At 39.5% G+C, this 21276-nt stretch overlaps 2 protein-coding genes across 2 annotated transcripts; both read left to right on the top strand.

The window, feature by feature from the left end:
- Positions 1-5379: 5379 nt before the first annotated feature.
- lix1l (limb and CNS expressed 1 like) lies at positions 5380-15226 on the top strand. The gene is made up of 6 exons (XM_084379754.1): positions 5380-6523; positions 9385-9548; positions 9985-10125; positions 10425-10520; positions 10720-10797; positions 11201-15226. The coding sequence occupies exons 1-6, from the start codon at positions 6184-6186 to the stop codon at positions 11450-11452; spliced, it is 1071 nt and encodes a 356-aa protein (XP_084235880.1). The 5' UTR covers positions 5380-6183; the 3' UTR covers positions 11453-15226.
- A 547-nt stretch (positions 15227-15773) lies between these two features.
- sf3b4 (splicing factor 3b, subunit 4) lies at positions 15774-20905 on the top strand. Its single transcript, XM_084378680.1, has 6 exons — positions 15774-15847; positions 17050-17178; positions 17276-17818; positions 18328-18489; positions 18717-18878; positions 20576-20905. Exons 1-6 carry the CDS (start codon positions 15814-15816, stop codon positions 20740-20742), a joined length of 1197 nt encoding a protein of 398 aa, XP_084234806.1. The 5' UTR covers positions 15774-15813; the 3' UTR covers positions 20743-20905.
- Positions 20906-21276: the final 371 nt, after the last annotated feature.

Here is a 21276-nt window from a genome sequence, read left to right as displayed (position 1 = left end):
TAGTTTTTATTGTGTTTTATAGCTCTGATTGAATGATTGATGTGATCTGTGCTGCTTTAATAATCAGTCGTGTGTCAGTGTATAAAGGTCAACCCAGAGGTCACAAACTAGGCTACAAATGCTGTGGTGTGTGTCAGTGGCCCGTGTTGTGTAACTGTTTCAAGGGAGCTATATATTAAATAATAATAAAAATTTAAGTGTGGCAATAAAATGTACGTTTATCATGAGACATTGACAGCAGAAAAAGATGAAAACGAAAGTGTTCTCAGCCCAGTTGCCGTAATAAACTTTTCATCTATTGCACAAACAAATTGGTGTTTTTGTACTTAGTGTCTGAAACAGTGTCTGAAACAGCTATCTGATGGATTGTGATTAAATCTGGTCACTCTGGTCATCCCATGATTTTTAATCTGCAGCATTAGCAGGACAGCGTTTCAATTCATCCAGTATGTACCTGCATAATACCCCGCCAGCCTCAAGTGTACTTTGTGTCTTGTGCTAATAAACAAATGTTAGCATGCTACCACTGGTAAACACTTGACCTTCTCAGCATCTGCATATTAGCACTGACATATGTTAGCAAACAGCTCAAGAGGAGAGGAGCCTCGCAGATCTGCTAGCAGGTCTGTAGACTTTTGTTTTCTACTCACTATCTTAAACTTTAATTGTGAATGTCTGCCTAAACAGGAAAACTACTGAATGAGGAGTAAGAGTTAAATCTCTTGTTTAGAGTCGATACAGAGCCTTTTCTTTGGCCCTTTAAGCTCTAAGATTCCAGGATTAAAAGATATTTTACCAAGAAAAAACAAGAGCTTTTAAAACAACATGGTCTTTAGGCATTCAGTCAGCTGTTCTTTAGGAAGAAGTCCCATTTGACTCACATCCATGTGGATGTAAACCTTCTACCTTTGGTTTCCATCCAACAGGGTGTTATTGCTGTCAGTTTATCTTTATGGTTATTGTAAAGTAATTAATTCTCAAGCACACTCCACCCCAGTCAGCAATAAACAACTCAAGACAGGGGGGAAATGGGAATACGGGGAAAATATGTGAGTTTAATAAAACCTGAACGACAATCCTATGAGTCTCTATTCATCAAGTGGTAAAGCCCTGTGCTGGAGTTTTAAAAGTCAGATTTTTTTTTTTTTACTGTAACGCTTAGATCAAAACCAGATGTGGGAATGTTTTCAACCAGAGATTATTCTCTCTGTCCACAGTCCGTTCACCGGTGGCCTGGACTCCCCTGGTGGAAACAGCTCAGTGTGTTTACACCTCAAAAAATGAGAAAGAAAGCGCTCCAGATGTGGAAACATCTTCGCTGTGGTATGCAAGGCATGCAGGGATGACATAGACCTATATACATAAATATACTGCAGCAGGAAGAGGTGGTAAGACGAGAAAAGCATAAATATTATCAGCAAAATGTTTTCTTTATTCTTTTCAGTGTTAGAATAATATGTACTGTAAGTCTGCTGCTATGTGATGACTATTAAGGGAGGACTGTGTTGTTTTGGAGAATCAGAATTTAGTTACTAGTTTCTTTCCAAAACTCAATAAACAAGCTGTTCTCAGGTTACATTAAGGTCCCCAGAACACTGTTTGACGCTAGAAAGGTGGCAGGGTCCGCCACATATACAGTAAACAAAGTACAACGGTGTGAAACTGTGTTGTCCTTTAAGGTCAGTTTTTTTATTCAGTGTATATCTTTCTCTGATTAAAATTTCCTCCCCAAAACTACATAGTGCACCTTTAATGTTGTTGCAGTCACTTTTAAGCAGCATTTGAATGTTTTGGCTGGTTGGAGCGGAGCTGATTAAAACTACTTTACATACTTTATATAGAGTTGGTTGTGTCATATTTCATTCAGTCATCAAATGTTTTTAATGCATAAAAGTTACAACATCTGTCCTAAAAGTTACTTTTATACACATTTAGGTGAATAAAATATGCAATGCAAAAACACACCATTAAAGTAAAAGTAAAAGCAAAATGTACTTAATGTATCAAAAGTAAAACTATTCTTTGTGTAGAAATACTATTATTTATATTACTATTATTAGGCTTTACAGTATATTACATGATTAGATTGTTGCTGCTGCATCAGTGTGCCAACGTGTGTTTAACTACTTTACATACAGTTTGATTGAATCAAGTGTTTCCCAACCCGGGAGTCAGGCCTCCTTCAAAGGGTCACAAGATGAATCAAAGGAGTCATGAGATGATTAATGAGGTAAGAAGTAAGAAGAGCCAAAGTTCTGCTGCATATATTTATATTCACTTTTTGGAATCGAAATATTGGTTAACTTTTCCTTCAAACTGTGGTTTAATTGAAACCATCTGTGATGTTTAGTGGGAAAATGTCCTTTTGGAGGAACTGCTAGGAACTGCCAGGAATTGCCAGAAATCGGAAACATGATAAGATGCCCCAACACTGTATCACATTGAACAGCTTACTGTATCTTACCCTTAAAATGGATATTTTGAGCTCATCTTGGCCCTGGTCACTAGTAGATGCCAGGTTAATGTTGACAAAAAGTAAAAACTACAATATTTATTAATAAAACGGCTCTATGCAAAATTTTTTAGCAATTTACAGGTATTAATCACGTTTTTACTGGCCATATGTGTAAGGATTGTAACATGATGTGAAAAATTAAACCTTCTACATCTCTCTCACTTGTCTATGCAAGCCTGTGGATGTTCTGTTTGAGTTGTTTAATGCTGCTGGTCTGTGGATTTCTTTGTGAGATCTCGAGTGCCTCGTCTCAGTGCCTCTCTGCACTCTAACAGAGAGCAACAGAAGCTAACATAAGTTTTTATAAATGGTGACCACGAACATAAACTACGACTGGTTTCATGGAGCCATGGAGCCCCTTTATTCTGAAAAGTAACTAACAACTAACTCTACTGCAGTCAGTAGAAAGAACTGAAATGTAGAAGAGTAGCAGAATGAAATGGGAGATAATGGAAAATAATCAAGTAAAGTAACCTCAATACAAATATAATTATTTTCCACCACTGGGTTGTGCCAAAGTCAGACATTTTACAGAACAGCTTATTGTGAAGTCAAAAGGCTGCATAGTCTTATGATTACTGCCTCATTTTTTAAGTATATCTTATCCTATAACAACATTATTAAAAATGTGATGGTGTGTTCAGTGACTTTTCCTGTACCAGCAATGTGTGCAGGTTGTTGATTTAAAAAACAGGAGGAAAAAAAAGATCCTATTAGTTGTTTTTAATTGTTATATATATATAATTAATTAATAATTTATATATATATATATATATATACACATATATATATTAGTGTTGTATCAAAGTTTAAAGGTGCAATATGTAAGATTTTTTGTTAAAAACATTTTTTAAAATGAACTAAAATGATCAACATAGGTGAATAAATAGCAGTTTTGTCATTATGGTGTCTAGATAATGTGCTGCAGAGATACCAATCGAAGATAACCAGGTAGCCCCAACCCGTCCTGCTCCAAAGCCCTGGGTCCCCAAGCTCCCAGTCCAAACCACTAACTGCAGGGCTAATTGAGCTAACAGTAGCTACAGTTGCAGTAAGCCTGTTATTTGTGTTCTCTGTAAATGTTTTTTTAGTATGAATTTGACAGGAGGCCGATTCTTACATAATGCACCTTTAAGAATATGGTATTGTGACATCTGTGCTGTGAAGGTCAAACCATGCTTAGGATGGTTGTTAGTTATAATAATAGTTATTTTGATCAACAATGAGAGGAAGAAAAGATGAGGAAGTGGGGGGAAGACATCAGTTCAGTCAGTATTTAGGTCAGAGGATCTCTTACACCAACGTATGGCTTTGGCTTTGAATCCTCCTGAATTAAAGTCGTCTGCATCATGGAGGTCAGCCTTGCTAAAAGTAGACCCTGAGCAATGTGAGCAGCAAACACACAGCAGCTTGTACAAACTCAGCATTAGAAAAATGTCTGAAAAACAACATCAGTGTCCAAACTGAGCTGAGCTGCATAGCTGAGGTTATTAACAGATGTAATGAAATGAGAGCACGCCCTCCAGTGAGCCAAACACTCATTACAGCTGTGATATATGACTTTGTTGATTTTCCTTTCTGTGTGTGTGTGTGTGTGTGTGCTCTAAAGTAAACAGTGCTAACAGGCCACATCTCAAGCGTTTAGATTTTAGACAGTCTTGGAGTCTATGAGATTTTCAGTGTACTGGAATTTGTTAAAAATGTGTTTTTGCAGATTCAGCTTGAGAAAAGATATATCGAAATGCTCCCTGGTTCCTCCTCTGGCCTCAAACCAGACCGCAGGAAGAATGAAAAATTACACACAAGCTCCAGAAAGTCATAAAAAAAACATTTAGGAAGCACAAGAGGAGGTCCCATTTCCTCTTTGTTCTGCACAGAGTTGGTGGTCCCCTGACTCCAAGTTAAACCCACTTACTCCTCACTTGCATGATCTGTTTCACTGCTCCAAAGAAAGATCATCGTTTCTTTCAGCCTCTTATCGAGTAAACTGAGTCACTCCGCTTCCAAGTTTTAATCACATGCTTGAGGCTGCAGAGCTGGAGCTGTAAAGCCACACTGGAGTTGTACTCTGTTGTTGCCAGAGGAGAACAGAGGAGGCTCAGATTTCTTGTCTTGATTTTTCTGACTTTCCACTGCTGCCTTCAGGTGCTGCACGAAATGTCGGAGATATCACAACAGCATGCACATAAAACTATACTCTTAAAACTAAAGTGGGGTTATCTGATAAAATGTGACATTTAGGAGTTTGTTCTTTGAAGGGATTGATGTGGCAGCATCTTGCTTCCACTGAAGCTCTGTGCCATCTCAAGGGGCGTAAACAATTACACTGTCAGTTTGTATTTGCAATAACTAAACTGAAATGGCTCTGGCACACTTTGTAATCGACTGAAATATTGAAAGTCCCAGTTTCGCAAATGAGATTAACGTAATTGCGGTACAAACAAGCGCCTGTCAGAAATCTCTGGTGAGGAGCCGCAAGCTGCAATATTAATCGTATAATACATTTTTAAGCGGCACTACTTCTTCCATCACTAACTGGTGATTTTCTAATATTCTGTCATCCTTCATGAAACATTAGAAACGCCTTCTGGTGGAATTTAATTAAATCCAACACAACAGCAACACTGAGTTTGACTTTAAAAAATTACAATAGAGATTTCTTTCAGGCATAATGTGAATTAAAACAATTTACTTTATAGGTTGCATTTGCAAATTGGAGTTGTATTAGACACTAAAGATATACCTAATGACATAGTAAATCAGTGTCAAGGTCAAAGTCAAGGTCACATTTGTCTTATATACATCAAATTATTTATGTTTATTGTTTATATCATTGAGCGTCTTTAGATTATACACAATCTATCCTTAGACACTCAATTTGGATGCAGAAATAAAATCCCCATGTGCACAATTGCATGTGAAAGAAAAAAGGATGAAATGTAAGAAAGAGCATCAGAGGAGGGATCATTCATCCAGGGTGGACCGACAAAAGCTATCCAAACGAAGCAAAGTAGTAGGCTAAACACAGAAGTAAACAAAGTAGACAAAAAAATAACAGTATGTAATGAGAACAGAACAATTACAACAATCAGATTAAGCAAAATCTGTGTTGGGTTAAACATAATGCTGCATAAGAACAGATATGTCACAATAAAGCGACCATTTTTTGTGACAAACACTGGTCTGAACAATAACAATCACAAAAACACAGTCAGTGTCACAATAAGAGGGCTGGAAAACAAAGACAAATCATTGTGCAGTGTAGTAGCCTAATTACAGAAGCTAGTGACATACAAACACGCATCACATCACATACCTACAAAATAAATCTACATATCTATTATGTAGGATGCAATAAATGATGGATACAAGGCGAAAACCACAGGCATCCGTGGTGAAACGTACAAAAATACTGCACCACACGGTGACAGTGAAGGCATCATTTGACTGACAATCCCGCAGCCTAATCCAGAGAGTGAGGATGCGGGGCAGCAGTGATATGTGTCGAATGAACATCGGCTGACTTCTTCTTTCGGCTGTGATTGACAAAAGCCAGCAAACACTTTTGTTCATTCAGCTTCAGAGAGCCTTTCTGAGCCTCGGGCCGTCGGGTTTGACGCCGTAAAACCTCCTCCGGACCGGGACTTCGCAGACGTTACGTTGGGACAATGGAATCTAACGTTATCCCGGACAGTATCCGCCCTCAGCGGCTACAGCCAGGGATCGGATTCGGTTCAGGACCGACCGGGACCCTCCGCTCCTCTCTCCGGCCCGGGGTGACGGTCCCCATCGCGCCGCTCCTGCCCTCCCCGGCCTCTCTGGCCGCGTCGTCCGGGCCTCCTCCTCCGCCTCCCCCGCTGCAGCTCCACAGCCTGTACGGCGGTGTCGGAGCGGGGCTGGGGCCGGGGGCTGCCGGCCACTGTAACCCCGGGAACCCGGCGGTGCTGAAGGAGGCGGTGGAGGCTGTGGTCCGCAGCTTCGCTAAACACACGCAAGGTTATGGCAGAGGTAAGGTCCAGCGGTGATAAACGAGGCTCAGTTTAACGTGGAGGTAATGTGTTTATGTGTGTCACACTGTGGAGGGAGTTTGAGGAGCAGAAAGCCACTTTTAGCTGCGCCATTTGTTTGGAAGTGGATTAGCAACGGAAAAAACACATGCTACATTCCTGTAACATCCATGTTTGACCACAGTGTCACGTTCACTGACTTCTCAGTGTTTTACCATGCACTCATGGCCATGTTTTTTTTTCACCTGAGGCCATATCACCACAGTGTTTCTGTCTGGATTTAAAAGTTCTCCTTTGATATTTACATAGCTTTTGGCTTCAATCACTTCATTAAAGGATTAACTGGCACAGCTCTGCTGGGGATTACATCTGCGAACAATGAGCCATTATACCTATAAATTAACCACATCAAATCCATCTTGTTTTACATTGGACACAGTACAGTACTGGGCCTGTGATGTAAACAGTGACAAATGTGTGTAATGTTGAATAAACAAAGCAAAAACAGGGGCTTTACACACTGTCAGATGGTAAAACCAAGGGGGTTTATTATTTATTGAGCTAAATAGAGTTTATACATCTTTCTAGATGTACTGTCTCAATACTGAAATGTCTAACGTCGAGACAAAACTTTGCAAATAATTTTCAATGGCATGGGGGAAAAAAAGACACATCATTGAGGACATATGATTTAAGATTTGTATAAAAGATAAATATAACAATGCTATAACAGAAGAAAGCCTCTAGTAAACATTAAATTTCATGTTTTTTCTCTTTAGATCAAGCTTTTAAAAATAATCTACCAATAAAACTCTGTAAGAAACTGGTGTATGGATACGGCAGAAAATTAGTATTGAAACTTTCAACATTCAATAGAAAAAAACCACTAGTAACTATCGGATTTATATATTGCCTGATATTTTCCTCATGACGATCCCCTCGTGCTCAACAACACGCGGACAAGAATAGGTATGCTTTAAACCAACATCAGCCTTAAAAGCTGCTATAATGTAGACCGTTGGAGCTAATACAAATGTTCCTGTCGGGTGCTAATAGGATTTATTTCCAAAAGATTGTCCCTCTGTGGCTCCACTAACGCCCTCTTCCCTCTATCCCATTTAGGCGACTTAACACCGTCAACATTGGCAGCACCCCAAAGACTGTCTCAGTGTTGCTCCAATTTTGTGATTTATTCAAGGTGTTTGGTAAATTATCACATTACTGCAGAAAAACACATTTGGTAACGATTATTTTTCTGACATTATGCTGTCATTTTGGTTTCTATATTTTCCTTGTGGTAGTTATAATTATGCCATTACCAGGGAATTAAAAGGCTTTAAATCTCAGGCGAGTGCTTACCTCCACCATGGCCCAACAGTCCCCTTTAACCCCTATTCCTAGATCTAGGCTCTGCATTAAATTGTTCTCAGTCATAGCTACCAGCCCGCTAAATACAGCTGATTTTTTTTCATCAACATATATTATTCCCTGAGAAGTTAATGAAAATGTTGAAAGAAGCCTTATTTCACAATGTTATCTGGATCTATTCTGAGCTGAGGCATCCTCCATCCAAGTTTTGTGGAAATCTGTTCAGTATTTGTTTTTGTAATCCTTTCTACGAACCAACCGACTAACAAATGGACCTCCTTGGCGTTGGTAAAAAAAACAAACAATAACTATTAAGGCAAAGTTAACTTAGTAATTCTGTCTGTGATCATATATTTACATCCTGTTCTATTTTTACTTTTCCCCGTGACACATTCGCCAGATATGAGCTGATTGATGCCATGCCACTGCTGCATTGTGGGTCTGAGTCTTGGCCAGCACGGTTGTCACATGTTATCCTCCACTATCTCCCAATATTTCCTTCCTCTCTCTGCTCTATCTTCCTGGACATGCTCAAAAACAGATAGAAAACAGACCGAAATGCATTATCTTATCTCTGCCCTGAACCCTTTAGATGCACAAAAATAACTTTGTCTCTGATTGATGCAAACTGATCTACAATTCAGTAAAATTGAATACATATTGTTATACATCTACTACCAGCTTGTTAACTGATGAAGAATATGTTTTAAACACCGCGGACTCAAATGTATTTATTGCTAAAGTAATATCCCAGAGAGCGATGCTGCTGTCTTCTAATAGCACATAAGTTATTACTTTACAACTGGCTAACAACCAGAGAGCAGTTTATAGTGAGCGTTTTATTTAAGAGCAACAACAAAATTATTTGGATTGCAGTTTAGGGATTTTAATGTCTCATCTCAGAATATATCTCGGCTTGTTTACAGAGGCCTCAATAGACAGTCCTAAAACGCTCTGATCGGGCTCCAGACTCGGTATGAGACTGAGAAGCAGGCTGCGTATGTTCAAACAGTGAGAGCTCAGCAGGAAAGAGCCGAGGGCTAACAGAAGTTAAACAGCCCTGGATAATGTTGGCTGTGCGCACATCTCCCTGCAGACCCCAAATATCGTCTCTGACTCAGCCGCAAATTTTACTGCTTCTCTTTGTTGTTGTTTCCTTTTGAAAGGCAGGACTGTAAATTTCACACATGGGCAAAAAAAGTGTCGAACTGAGGGTGTGTTTCTTTAAGCAGCTCCTCGGAGGTGATGCAGAATTTCCTCCTGAATATTTTCAGGAAAAGCCTCTGGCATCCTCGAGACGACCTCCTCCTCCACCCTTTCCATCTTTGTGTTTAGAGAGGATGTTGCACTAAGGGCACTTTAAATGCAAACCGATCGCCATAAAAGCTTTTAGACTCCAGGAAGCCAGACTGTTTGTATGTAAATCAATGATGATAGTGGAAGTGTTGATATACCACAATGTGATGAGGCTTCTTTTATCTCTGTGCACTCCAGTAAACGTGGTGGAAGCTTTGCAGGAGTTCTGGCAGATGAAACTGACCAGAGGGGCTGACCTGAGGAACGGAGCTCTGGTTGTTTATGAAATGGTCCCCTCCAACAGCCCGCCATACGTCTGCTATGTTAGTCTTCCCGGAGGCAGCTGCTTCGGAAGTTTTCAGGTATGGTATCTACACTTTCTTAGCATGATTGTTATAAGATCATCAGAGGAATTAAGTTGTCTTTGGATTTTTTGATTTGAATGTGGAGAAACACCTCAAATTGTACATTTTAATGTAAGAAAAACAAAAGAAACATGCTTGCCACCACAACATACCAAATATGGACAAAACCCCAAACCATGAGGCAGCAAGTTAAAGGAACAGGTCACCCAAAAATGAAAAAACAGTCATTATCTACTCACCCTGATAGAAAGTCAGGTGAAGTTTTGTAGTCCACAAAACATTTCTGGAGCTTCACAGCAAGACAGAATCGCAGAATTCTCCTAAACTACTGAAGTAGATGGGGACTTGTTATAAAACTATAAAACTTGCCTGTCTTTAGCTTTTTGACTGTATATCTATATTGATGATGCATGTTCTCTTCACTGTTTGACAGTTCTGTCCCACCAAAGCCGAGGCAAGACGCAGCGCTGCCAAGATCGCCCTGATGAACTCTGTTTTTAATGAACATCCCTCTCGTCGCATCACAGATGACTTCATTGAAAAGAGCGTCAGCGAGGCTCTGGCCTCCTTTAATGTATGTTACATTTAATAAAAGATGGAAGGCCCGAAGTCCTAAAGTAACAGTATATTATCTGCAGTGTATCACCTCACTGAAAGGACACATGTTGAGATAAACTGATGCCACACACGTCCCTTTTATACATAAAACTCAGCAACAAATATGTAGAAGAAAGCACCAGAGCATTGATAACTACGTGACAAGTATTTAAGATATTCTCTTATCATATAATCATTATTTTCTCACCATTATATTTATCAGAAAATCCAGTATTTGTCCAGCACACTGACCCTAACTAGTTGTTGTTGTTTCAGGGAAACAGAGAAGAGGCTGACAATCCGAACACAGGAATCGGTGCATTTCGCTTCATGCTTGAGTCCAACAAAGGCAAATCCATGCTGGAGTTTCAGGTACATAAACTTCAGGAATGTCTGTGTCGTGTTAAGTTGCATCTTATGCTACTCAGACACACCAGAACAGTGTGAAAATAGCATTAACAAGGTCTGAGCCCAGGCGCAGTTCAAAAGTTCAGAATTGCTCTATATTCAGTGTTCTGAGGCAAGTTGAAAATGACATACATCTGCTGGCTTGGCTGTGTTTGTGTTTCAGGAGCTGATGACAGTGTTCCAGCTGCTGCACTGGAATGGGAGTCTCAAAGCCATGAGAGAACGACAGTGTTCCCGACAGGTACAGCAGTAGTTTTCATCACTTTTCATCAAGTTTCCTAAACAAACAAACAAACAAACAAACAAACAAACTGTGTCTGTGTCAAATCTTAGCCTAAATAGCACGACTGGTCTAGACAGACTGAACATACTTTCTTCTCAACATAAGTTGGAGCTTTGCTGTCAAGATAACTGCAGAAAAATGGCTACCTAAAAGATGGGTTTTTAAAATGATCTCTAGTTTAAGATGACATTTAGAGTATATCCGCCAATATTGGTGCTTCCCAATTTCATATTGGAAATATAATGCTTTATATTTTTGACCTGAGTTTTACCGGACGTGGCCAAAAATTAAAGTCTTACTAGATCTCGAGTTAACAGGAGCAATTAGCTTTCTCTCAACACTCAACATATTTAATTTGCAGGAGGTGCTGGCTCACTATTCCCACCGGGCTCTGGATGACGACATGCGCACTCAGATGGCCGCCGACTGGGTGAACCGAGAACAGAGTGTAGCGAGCACCATCGCGCAAGAGTTGGCATCGACGGAGCGAGAACTGGAGGACGCCAGGCTGGCGGGCAGAGAACTGCGTTTTTACAAAGAGAAGAAAGACATCCTGATGTTAGCTGTGGGCCAACTCAATGCAGCCAACACTGCCACCCTGCCCTCGCACTAAAACCTGCCGTTCTATATGGAAACACGCCTTCACACTCTGTGGGATGCCTGGTAAAGATATCGATCACTTCATAGATATAAAGGTGATGTCGTTTGAAGTTTTAAGGTTTTTTTTCTTGTGCTTCGTCATGAGGACCAGGTAATCAGGCCTTGACTTACAGTATGCACATCTGTCCGTAAAGTAAACACCTACCGCTATAGCCGTTACCTCTTTGTGCCTAGTGATTACAGGATAACAGTGCTTTTCTTTTTTAGAAATACCTGTAAATGTGCTTGGCATACCAGCTGACTGAGGTTTTTTTCCTTATTTCACATGTATGTAGACCTACAGAAACAAAACCTGCCTTTCATCAGTGAATGTACGGGACATAAGTTAAGATGACCCATCGAACCAAACACATTTGTTCAAGGTGTGGATCACTCTGAAGTTTGTCTTTCATGTTTTGGGTGTGTTTACTTGCATATAGTATTTTGGACTGGCAAGTGAAGATGGTAAAATATATGGGTCTTAAAAAACTTGATCACATGTACCCCATGTCCATTAAGGGTCCCATATTCAGACAGCGTTCTGTTTTAGTGCCTGTCTCTTTAAGACCCCCATCTCGAAAAGCCCACTCTGCTGTGATTGGTCAGCTCCCACAGGCCTGAGCAGGCACCGCCCAATGTGCTCCCACATTAACTCTTCTGGTGTTTTAGGGCGGTGAGTGTATAGTTGTGACATCACAACCTTATGGAAGTCCGGATGCCTCGTTTAAAGACACGGTTTTTGAATATGGAGTATTTGGATTGAGCGTTTTCAAGCTTTCACAGTATTTAAAGCACCATAAACGGCTTTATAATCAAAAAAGACACAGAGATCTCGCCTTCTACAATATGGGACCTTCAATGAAATAGTGTAAATATGTGAAAATTGCATCCTCAAGTAATACCAGAATTCAAGTAAGCATTTAAACATACTTATTGGCTCCTGTAATAATTTGAGGGTACTAAAAATGTCAGCAGACGGCTGATTGCTCTGACAGCAGCTCAGGTTTTTGAAAAATCCAATAGTGAACCATCACTACATTTTATTTTCTTTATAAAGGTTTTTGACAACTATTTTAGTTTCCATTGTATGCCTGGTGACCATGACACTAGCTGAATGTATATTTTCAGTGTGCTAGCAACTAAAGGGTCTGCAAAGCGATGCCGTTTAACATTTAGACTATTGAATTGCTCTAGATTGTGTTTTTTGTTGTGTGCTTCATCTAGCGGTCGGAGGTAAAATGTGATGGCCAAAAAATGAGTTGAGGGATTTTAACGAGCTGATTCATCGAGTGTGAGTCATTGCAGTCGATGCAAAACAATACCAGCCAGTGTGGTTTCTGTTTTTCAACAGACTGGAAACAGAATGTGTTTGTTAGCAGTGCTAGTGTACAGTATGTCCATGAGCTAAAAACATAGCATGTAACTCGCACTTATCACATTTCACATATTTTTACGTTGAAGGACCTGATCTCTTTTTTGCTGTAAATGTTTTTTTCCTATCCATCCAAAATGTATTGAATGCATTATAGTGATGAAGACATTTCAGTGAGTAGCCTCTTAAAGACCCCATCTAATGGAAGTGAGAGTTTAATTGATCATGTGTGGCTCTGGTTTGAAGGAAATGTGGGCAGTGAGTTATGCAAGTTAAACAGCAGGAGGGCCAGTCTCCCTGCTGAATGCTGGATTACAACAGCAGTAACTGATTACGCTCAATTTGAGGAGGCGGCAAATAGAAAACAAAGCAGCAGTGATGCAGTGTGATTAAAGCCAGAACCAATTTTATTATTTTATTGCTCGAATTATTGTGCCTTTATGAAATTGGTCGCATGCAATAGTTTTACATGTAAGAAAAAAAACAAAAACTCTTAATTTAAATTTCATTCAATGAGGTCTTTTGGGGACGTTCTACTCTTCATTGCGAGGTTTTTTGTCATTTCATTTAAAGGTAAAATTATTGATTACATGCTATATTACTGTTGCAGTACCTTAAAGGAATAGTTTACGTTTTTGGGAAATGTGTTTATTTGCTATTTGTTGGACAGTTAGATGGGAAGATTGATGCCACTCTTAAATTTGTGCATTAAAGGTGTTATTGATAACCTTTAAGCCACTAAATGTAGCATTCCATCTCCCCCTACCATTACATTCACCTTATAACTCCGCTGTTGTTCAAATCATCTGCCCCCCTCAGTGATTGCCAGTTTGTTGCACTGGCGAATGTTGCTAATACTAGGTAGCAAACATCAACGTTGCAAAAGCTAGCTAATGTAAATGTTGCTAACACTAGCTAGCTATGTAAGGGCAGTAGAACACAGCCATTTAAAAAAAGAATGTCCACAAACTGGCAACTACCAAGACTGTTCATCACTGATGAAACACAAACACCATGTGATACCATCGGAGTTGTACTATTTGCTTACAAACGTTATAAGAAGCTGGAACCGACTGAATTTTTACACAGAGATAAACAATGCAATCATTGTAGACCCAACAAACATTTTAAAATTATGAATTCACAATCATAATAATGTTTTTAAGGAAAAGTGATACATTTCCTATGCACCTTTCTACAAGCTCTCTGGGTGTTATATATGTTTTTTTTAATTATTTGTCTACACAAAAATGTTATCAATATGACCTTTAAATGTAAGACTCTGGCCAGTTAGCTTAGCTTAGCATAAAGGCAGCAGGCAACAGCCTGACTCTGTCCAAAGGCAAAAAAAACCCTGTCTAGCTCACGAGTAAACAAGCTATATCTGGTTTGTTTAATCTGTATAAAAACCAAAGTGTGAAAATGGCAATTCACCTTTTCAGGTGTTTGTGTGCTAGACTAAACTATTTCTGGACTGGGGCCAGTAACTTCCCAGAGTCTCTGCTGGAAACTGCTCTGAGCCATGAAGTAGTTATTAGCTTAATATTTACAGCACAAACGTAAAATTGGTCAGTCTTTTCATCTAACTCTCCACTAAGTCTATCTAAGTGTATTTCCTAAAATGTCAAACTGTTCCTTAAATATGTTATGTGACATTAGATTATGAAGGATTTATAAAATCTTACTACCTTTGGCATACATTTATGATCATGATATATATATATTGTTATTTCTGGTACTCAGCTTGCAAAATAAGTGTGCAGCACAAGTAGGAATATTTCCACATAATGTTGTCTTCTTTACAAACATCCTGCAGCCTTCTTGAGTCAATACTGAAAAGTTAAAAGATACCTTTGAGCGGATACAGTGAACTCTTTTTCACATTTATTTTCTCCCAGAATCTCATCTGCAGGTCCGTTTTTTGAATTTGTCAGTGATTCAAACCTCCCATGAACCAATTTTAAGTCCAACTTAAGAACATATTATACTACCAGTATTTCAATGAGCATGTTACAGGAATGAGGCTGGAGATCTTGAATTGTGTATTTTTAATTTTTTCCCTCGAATTCAGATTCTTATGTGTGTGATTTTTGAACACAAGCCATTAATCTTAAAGCTCTCTTCTTGCAAATGCCTTTGAAGTTTCTTTGTGATTATTATCAGTGAAGGCTTTTTTTAAACAATATATTTTTTGTTATCCATTTTATATATATATATATATATAAAAACCTTGGGCTTTCTTCTTTTGGCTTTGATGCATGATGTGTTGATTAACTTTTGTTTTTATATGTTTCATATTCTATACAGTATTGTTTTATAAAAGTGTTTCTCAAGGCCCTTATTGTATGTATTTTCTATGAACATTTTGTATTCCATGTTTATACTTTTAGTAGATTTATATGATGTAATAAATTGACTCATACAAATGTTTAATAATCTGTCATCTCACTTATTTCACTGCTGAGAGACCGCTGTAGAACTGAACCTCCATAAACCAATCGATAATAGTTGTAATTTTCTTGCTAAAAAGAAAAACACAACCCTCACTGTCTGAATTCAAGTTTCCCTTTTACCAAACTAAGACGAGCTTAAAAGTCAACAGTTTCCTCACACTCTTTAGCTCATTTTTTAAAATGGAGGTAGTGGTAACTTGAAATAGCTAGAAAATGAAAAGGGAACCTAGAAAAAAAAATGATTGATAGGATCTTTCCAATTATTGCTACAGGCAATACACATACTGAAAATATTATAATGACACATAAATTCCTGATTCTATAATAATACGATTTTCACAAGTTGAACCATAGACCTTACTATGTTAACTGATTATGGCCAGTAATTGCTTTTTAATTTAATTTAATTTAATTTTTTAATCATATATTTAATTACTTCCGTTTCCGGCACACGCACCGGAAGAGGCGGGGCCTCAGTTAAGGACGCTCGCCCTGCGTTGTTCATTCAACATGGCAGCGGGACCAATTTCAGAAAGAAACCAAGGTAAAAACATTATTATAATAACTGTTTTATCCTTTTTAATTAAGCCATTTATAAGTGTAATTTCGGGTTACACCTCTTACTGCGCGTGTTGTTTTTATTAACGTCGTTAGCCGCCTGGTTAGCTAACAGTTTGGTAAACAACCGGTCGATCACATGGATGTGTTCAGATGTCGTTAGCTTAGCTTGCCGCTATTTCAGCCCTTCAATTAAAATTTCTTTACTCTAACTTCTTGTACTAACTTGCGACATGAGAACCTGCGTGCAGCGTTAGATGTGATCGATTTGAAGTGTGGTGGCTGTTGTGAGCATTTTAGGAGCAGAGGTTCGTTCTGCTGGCTAACAGCTAAAGTTAGCTTAGCAAGAAGCTACCATAGAGTGCTGCAGAATCACAAAACTTACTTCTCTTTGTGCTCATATTTCCTGTGCTTTTACGCGTCATTTGATAAGCTAGGGATTTTACCACGAGTGTAGTGGCTAAGTAGGTCAACCAACTAACATTAGTATTGTTTGGTTCAGTAAGAACTATCAGAAAGCTTTATTGTTTGATTCTAACACAGCCTTTTACAAAAGCCTCATCACATGAAAGTCTCGCAGATACTTATTTGGTATCGTTGTTAAGAGAGTTCATATATTTTAGGTCATATCCTCCAGCTGATAGCTATACACTATATTTATTTTAACTACATAATTGAAATGCCACAAGCTTTCACTCAGCAGTTGTTCTTATAGTCATAATCAGGTAGTTTGTAGGAAAGAGGTTTTATTGGAGATATTTATTGTGCAGCCTTTTATGTGTTACTTAATTGTTTTTTGGGGAAATCTGTTGGGAAAGACGTTGGAAACATCCAAACTGGTTAGAATAAAGTAGAATGTAAATTATGATTAGAAATACACCTTGAAGCAAAAGAGCAGAATCAACATTACCCATGAGATGGGTTTTATTCAGTCTGTCTGTGTGTGTAAGGGCTGCAACTAGCTTATCAACTTCCATTTAATGAAAAGTATTCTTAAGCTTAACTCACTCAACAACATGTAATGACAAATATCCATCACAGGTCAGCAGACTTCGCAGAGAATTAAGAGTCTTCCTATTTAACTGATTTTAAACAAAGAAAAACAATTTGTGAACATGTAAGTGGATACTTGGTATTTGTGACATGAAGATCAAGGTCATTTTTAATTATTTGATTTATTTATTTCAGACGCCACTGTGTATGTCGGCGGCTTGGATGAGAAAGTGTCAGAGCCGTTACTATGGGAGCTTTTCCTGCAGGCTGGTCCTGTGGTCAACACACACATGCCCAAGGACAGGGTGACTGGTCAACATCAAGGTGAGTTTCAGCTGATATCCTCTAAAACTGTGATTGAACTGTGTGACTCATCTCGCAAATGAATAACAATCATGTGACTTTCTTCACTCGTTCTCAGGTTATGGCTTTGTGGAGTTCCTCAGTGAAGAGGATGCTGACTATGCCATCAAAATCATGAATATGATAAAGCTCTACGGCAAACCCATTCGAGTTAACAAGGCCTCTGCGCACAACAAAAACCTGGATGTGGGAGCAAACATCTTCATTGGTAATCTGGACCCAGAGATCGATGAGAAACTGCTGTACGACACATTCAGTGCCTTTGGCGTGATCCTCCAGACGCCAAAAATCATGCGAGACCCAGACACGGGTAACTCCAAGGGTTACGCCTTCATCAATTTCGCAAGCTTTGACGCATCAGACGCTGCCATCGAGGCCATGAACGGCCAGTACCTCTGCAACAGGCCCATCACAGTGTCCTACGCCTTCAAGAAGGATTCCAAAGGAGAGCGACATGGCTCGGCTGCAGAGCGACTCCTGGCTGCACAGAACCCTCTGTCCCAGGCAGACCGGCCGCATCAGCTGTTTGCAGACGCTCCGCCACCACCGTCCGCTCCAACACCGGTCCTCACTGCAATGGGAGCTGGGATGCCCATGCCAGGTAAGAAGGAAATACTTTGTATTGTTTATTCTATAAAATGTTTAAAAATCTGTAAAATGCTCATTACAATTTTCAAGAAGCGAGTCAAAAACCCAAAGACTCTTCATTTACTATACTATAATTACTATTGATATAGTTACACACTTTCAATTTTATATTTTTTCGGGTCTTTTATTGAGTTTCTGTATCTTAAAGCTGTGGTTGGTGTCATGAGGGTAGATATTGTTTCATTACTGGCCACGAGATAAAGTAGAATCCTGTGGGAAATTCAAGTGTGCTTCATCTTCGATCAGTTAGTGATGAAGAGATTGGTCCAATTTAATCTTGGACAATATCTATAACTGAGGTGAACATGACGGCTGAAGAATGAGCCTCTTTTTGGATACTAATGAAATTTTAAAAAATCTCACAATGGCAGAGATGATTAAAATATTGAAAAGACAGCGTGACTTAGTGTAGAAGTAAAATAAAGAATACTAACTTCTAAGTACGACTCTTTCTGTTTGCAGGCATGCCACCTCCTGTTTTCCCACCTGTCCCTCCTCCTGGATCCATGCCCTCATCAATGCCCCCTTCGATGGCCATGCCTCCAAATGCAGGGGGAGGCCCGCAGGGTGGTGGTGGGCCCCCACCCGGACCACCACCCTTCCCTCCTGGCAACATGCATCCAGGTAATAGTTTGTTGAAGATTATAAGGTTTCCACAGTGGCTGCAAGTGGGGAAGTAATGCAAAAACATTCAGACAAAGCTTCCACAGTCGTACATTTGAAATAAAAGACTTGCCCATGTCTGCAACTTTATTATTGACACCTCATTGTCTCGGCTTTTGACCATAAATAGCTGTTGTGAAGTCCTTTCTTCAAGAGCACATGTAGACTTTTTTGTTTGTGTTACACAGGTATGCCTCAGATGCCCATGCCTCCTCCTGCTCCTCCTGGCATGGTGCCTCCACCTCCTGCTCCCCCAGGATCAAATCAGTCAAGGGCACCACCACCCCCTGGCATGCCCCCACCCCCACCCATGGGCATGCCACCCAGAGCACCGTACGGACCTCCCATGGGTAAGCACTGTGACATCTCATTGAATCTTTGTTGTCAAATAAAAGTTTGTTGAGTTTACAAATAAAACCTCTGACATTCAAGGAGAAAATGCCTCAAGCAGTATCGACTGTAAATGGATGGCTGCTGTCTTCTGCTGCAGTATAGATTTAATGATCTGTAGCATCGACACATACCCATGTTGCCATGACTACCCTGACAGATGAGCTACTCATGGGCAGGTCTGCAGTTGGTAAGGCAAATTTTGTTGCTGGGTTTGTGTCTTAGCACAATGATTTTTTTTTTTTAAGGACGCCTTCACCATGAACGACGACTAGTTCTGAGATTTAAAGGAGGAAACGGCTGACGTTCATTAGAGAGATGTGATGACATCTTTAGTCATCAGTAAATGTGGTCTTAGTCTATTGATGGCTGACTCAGAGCCTTGGTTATCATGTCAATGGCATCAAAACAGAAATGCCAGCTATATGGCTAAAGCTTATTTATTGTTTGCCACATTTTACAAAACTTGAGACGACACTGATTGACGATGCAAGTTTTGGGCGTGAATGTCTCTGGTTTCATCCATTTTTTTTCTTTTCTTACATTCATCAGACTTGCATCGCCTGCCCCAAAACTGTCAATAAACAGTCTGAGTCAGATTGAGACCAAGACATTATTAGATCTAACTTGCATAGTGTGTCACATGCAAGGAACATGTAAGGTTGTTGTTAAGAGTACATTTACAGGCGCCGTTACACACTTTTACTCTGATTTGGAGGTGGGTCACAGGAAAGACAAACCTGCATCCAATATTGTTGTAGGACTTGGTGCAAAATTAGTGTAGATATTGTGTTTAAAGTAAAGCCATGCGTGTGAGTTGAAAGTAGTTGGTAATTTGATCATATGTAGTACAAAACCACACTTCAGTAAGGAAAATGTTAGCAGAAAAAACTTTGACTGGAGGAGTAAAAACCTGAAACATATAAAGAAAATTAGTGAAACTGATAGTTTTCGATGTCATTCAAATGCAAAATTGCATTTATTTATCCCAAGACACTTTAATTCTAGTTCTTTACTGGGCTGCATCTCTCTCAAACACTTTTGGTGAAGCACCCTCAAAACCTGTACCTACATGTACTTAACCCCTAGATCTGTTTTGCCTCTTCATCGCAGACTTAAATGTCGGCCCCTGACCCCTTTCCCTTCTCCAGCAGTTAGGAAACAACATGGCATGAGACTTTTTCTGGCCTTGAAAAGCTGGCGTAACCTTTACTGTTCATTTACTGCCAACCTTTTCCTCTGCTCTGCTCGCATTTACCATCTATTTTCTGCCGCCTACTCTCTGAACCACACACCTGTCACACACACAAAGGAAGACGTTGAATGTCTCATGCTCTTTCTTCTCTTCATGTTGTTGTGGGTTTGGGAAAATCCTTCATCATAAATTCAGTCGACGAGACGACTCTGGTTGCTCAGTCAGTGGTTTTATCGGTCCCATTCACAGCTTTTGCCGATTGAAACATGGAAATAACCGCTCTAATGTGTAACAAATTAAACTGCATTGCTTGGCTTCCTAAAAGACATTATCCACCATAACTACCCCTGCGAGTCTTGTTTAGGATGCTGAAATACTCTTTACTGTGGTTATGTTTGGCTGGATTTAGCGCACATAATCAAAGGTAAATATTTTCTCACATTATGACTCTTTCTCTCTCAGGTCCACCTGTGCCTCCTGGTATGAGAGGGCCTCCTCCTCCCATGCCTCCACCTGGCTATGGCGCTCCTCGTCCACCTCCCTTTGGCTTCCAGAGGGGACCTCCGATGCCTCCAAGGCCCCCCGGTGTCCCGCCACGCGTTCCTATGAGAGCACCGATGCCGCCGTAATCCAACTCAGACTGCTGAGACGAGCTCTTGTTTAGCTTTTTTTTTTTTAACATCTTAAGATCTACTCAAGTTTGTAATAGTGAGAATAATTTAACCACCTGTTTGTCTTTTTTGTTGCCACTGTACAGATGAAGACCTTTGACAAATAAAATTTTTAGTACAAGTTTTGGGATGTTTTTTCCTTCTCACATATTACTTTACACATAATAACACATATTTGGATTAAAGGCTTAATGATTGGCTTTACTTTGTCTGCTGAATTAAAGATAATTCAGGCTACAGGGCCCTTTTCACTCCTTGTTGATTGTTTGTAGGAGGAAGTTTTGACCTTGATGGTCGTTATAGAGAACAGTCAAGAGACGCACAGATAGGACGACAAATTAAACTCTGAAGGTGATGTGTAGTAGTTATATTTTGAATTTTATTCAGCTTAACAGCCAGAACTTAAGCGTACATAAAGCAGATATGTACTACACCAATTCTAGGTGTAAATTAGCCATTCTGCATAAAGAGTACTTTTAATATGTTATATTT

Source organism: Pagrus pagrus (genome assembly GCF_965226575.1).
Source record: "Pagrus pagrus genome assembly, chromosome: 17".
NCBI lineage: Eukaryota > Metazoa > Chordata > Actinopteri > Spariformes > Sparidae > Pagrus > Pagrus pagrus.
The sequence above is the reverse complement of the archived record's forward strand: the minus strand, read 5'-3'. Positions and strand labels throughout refer to the sequence as shown.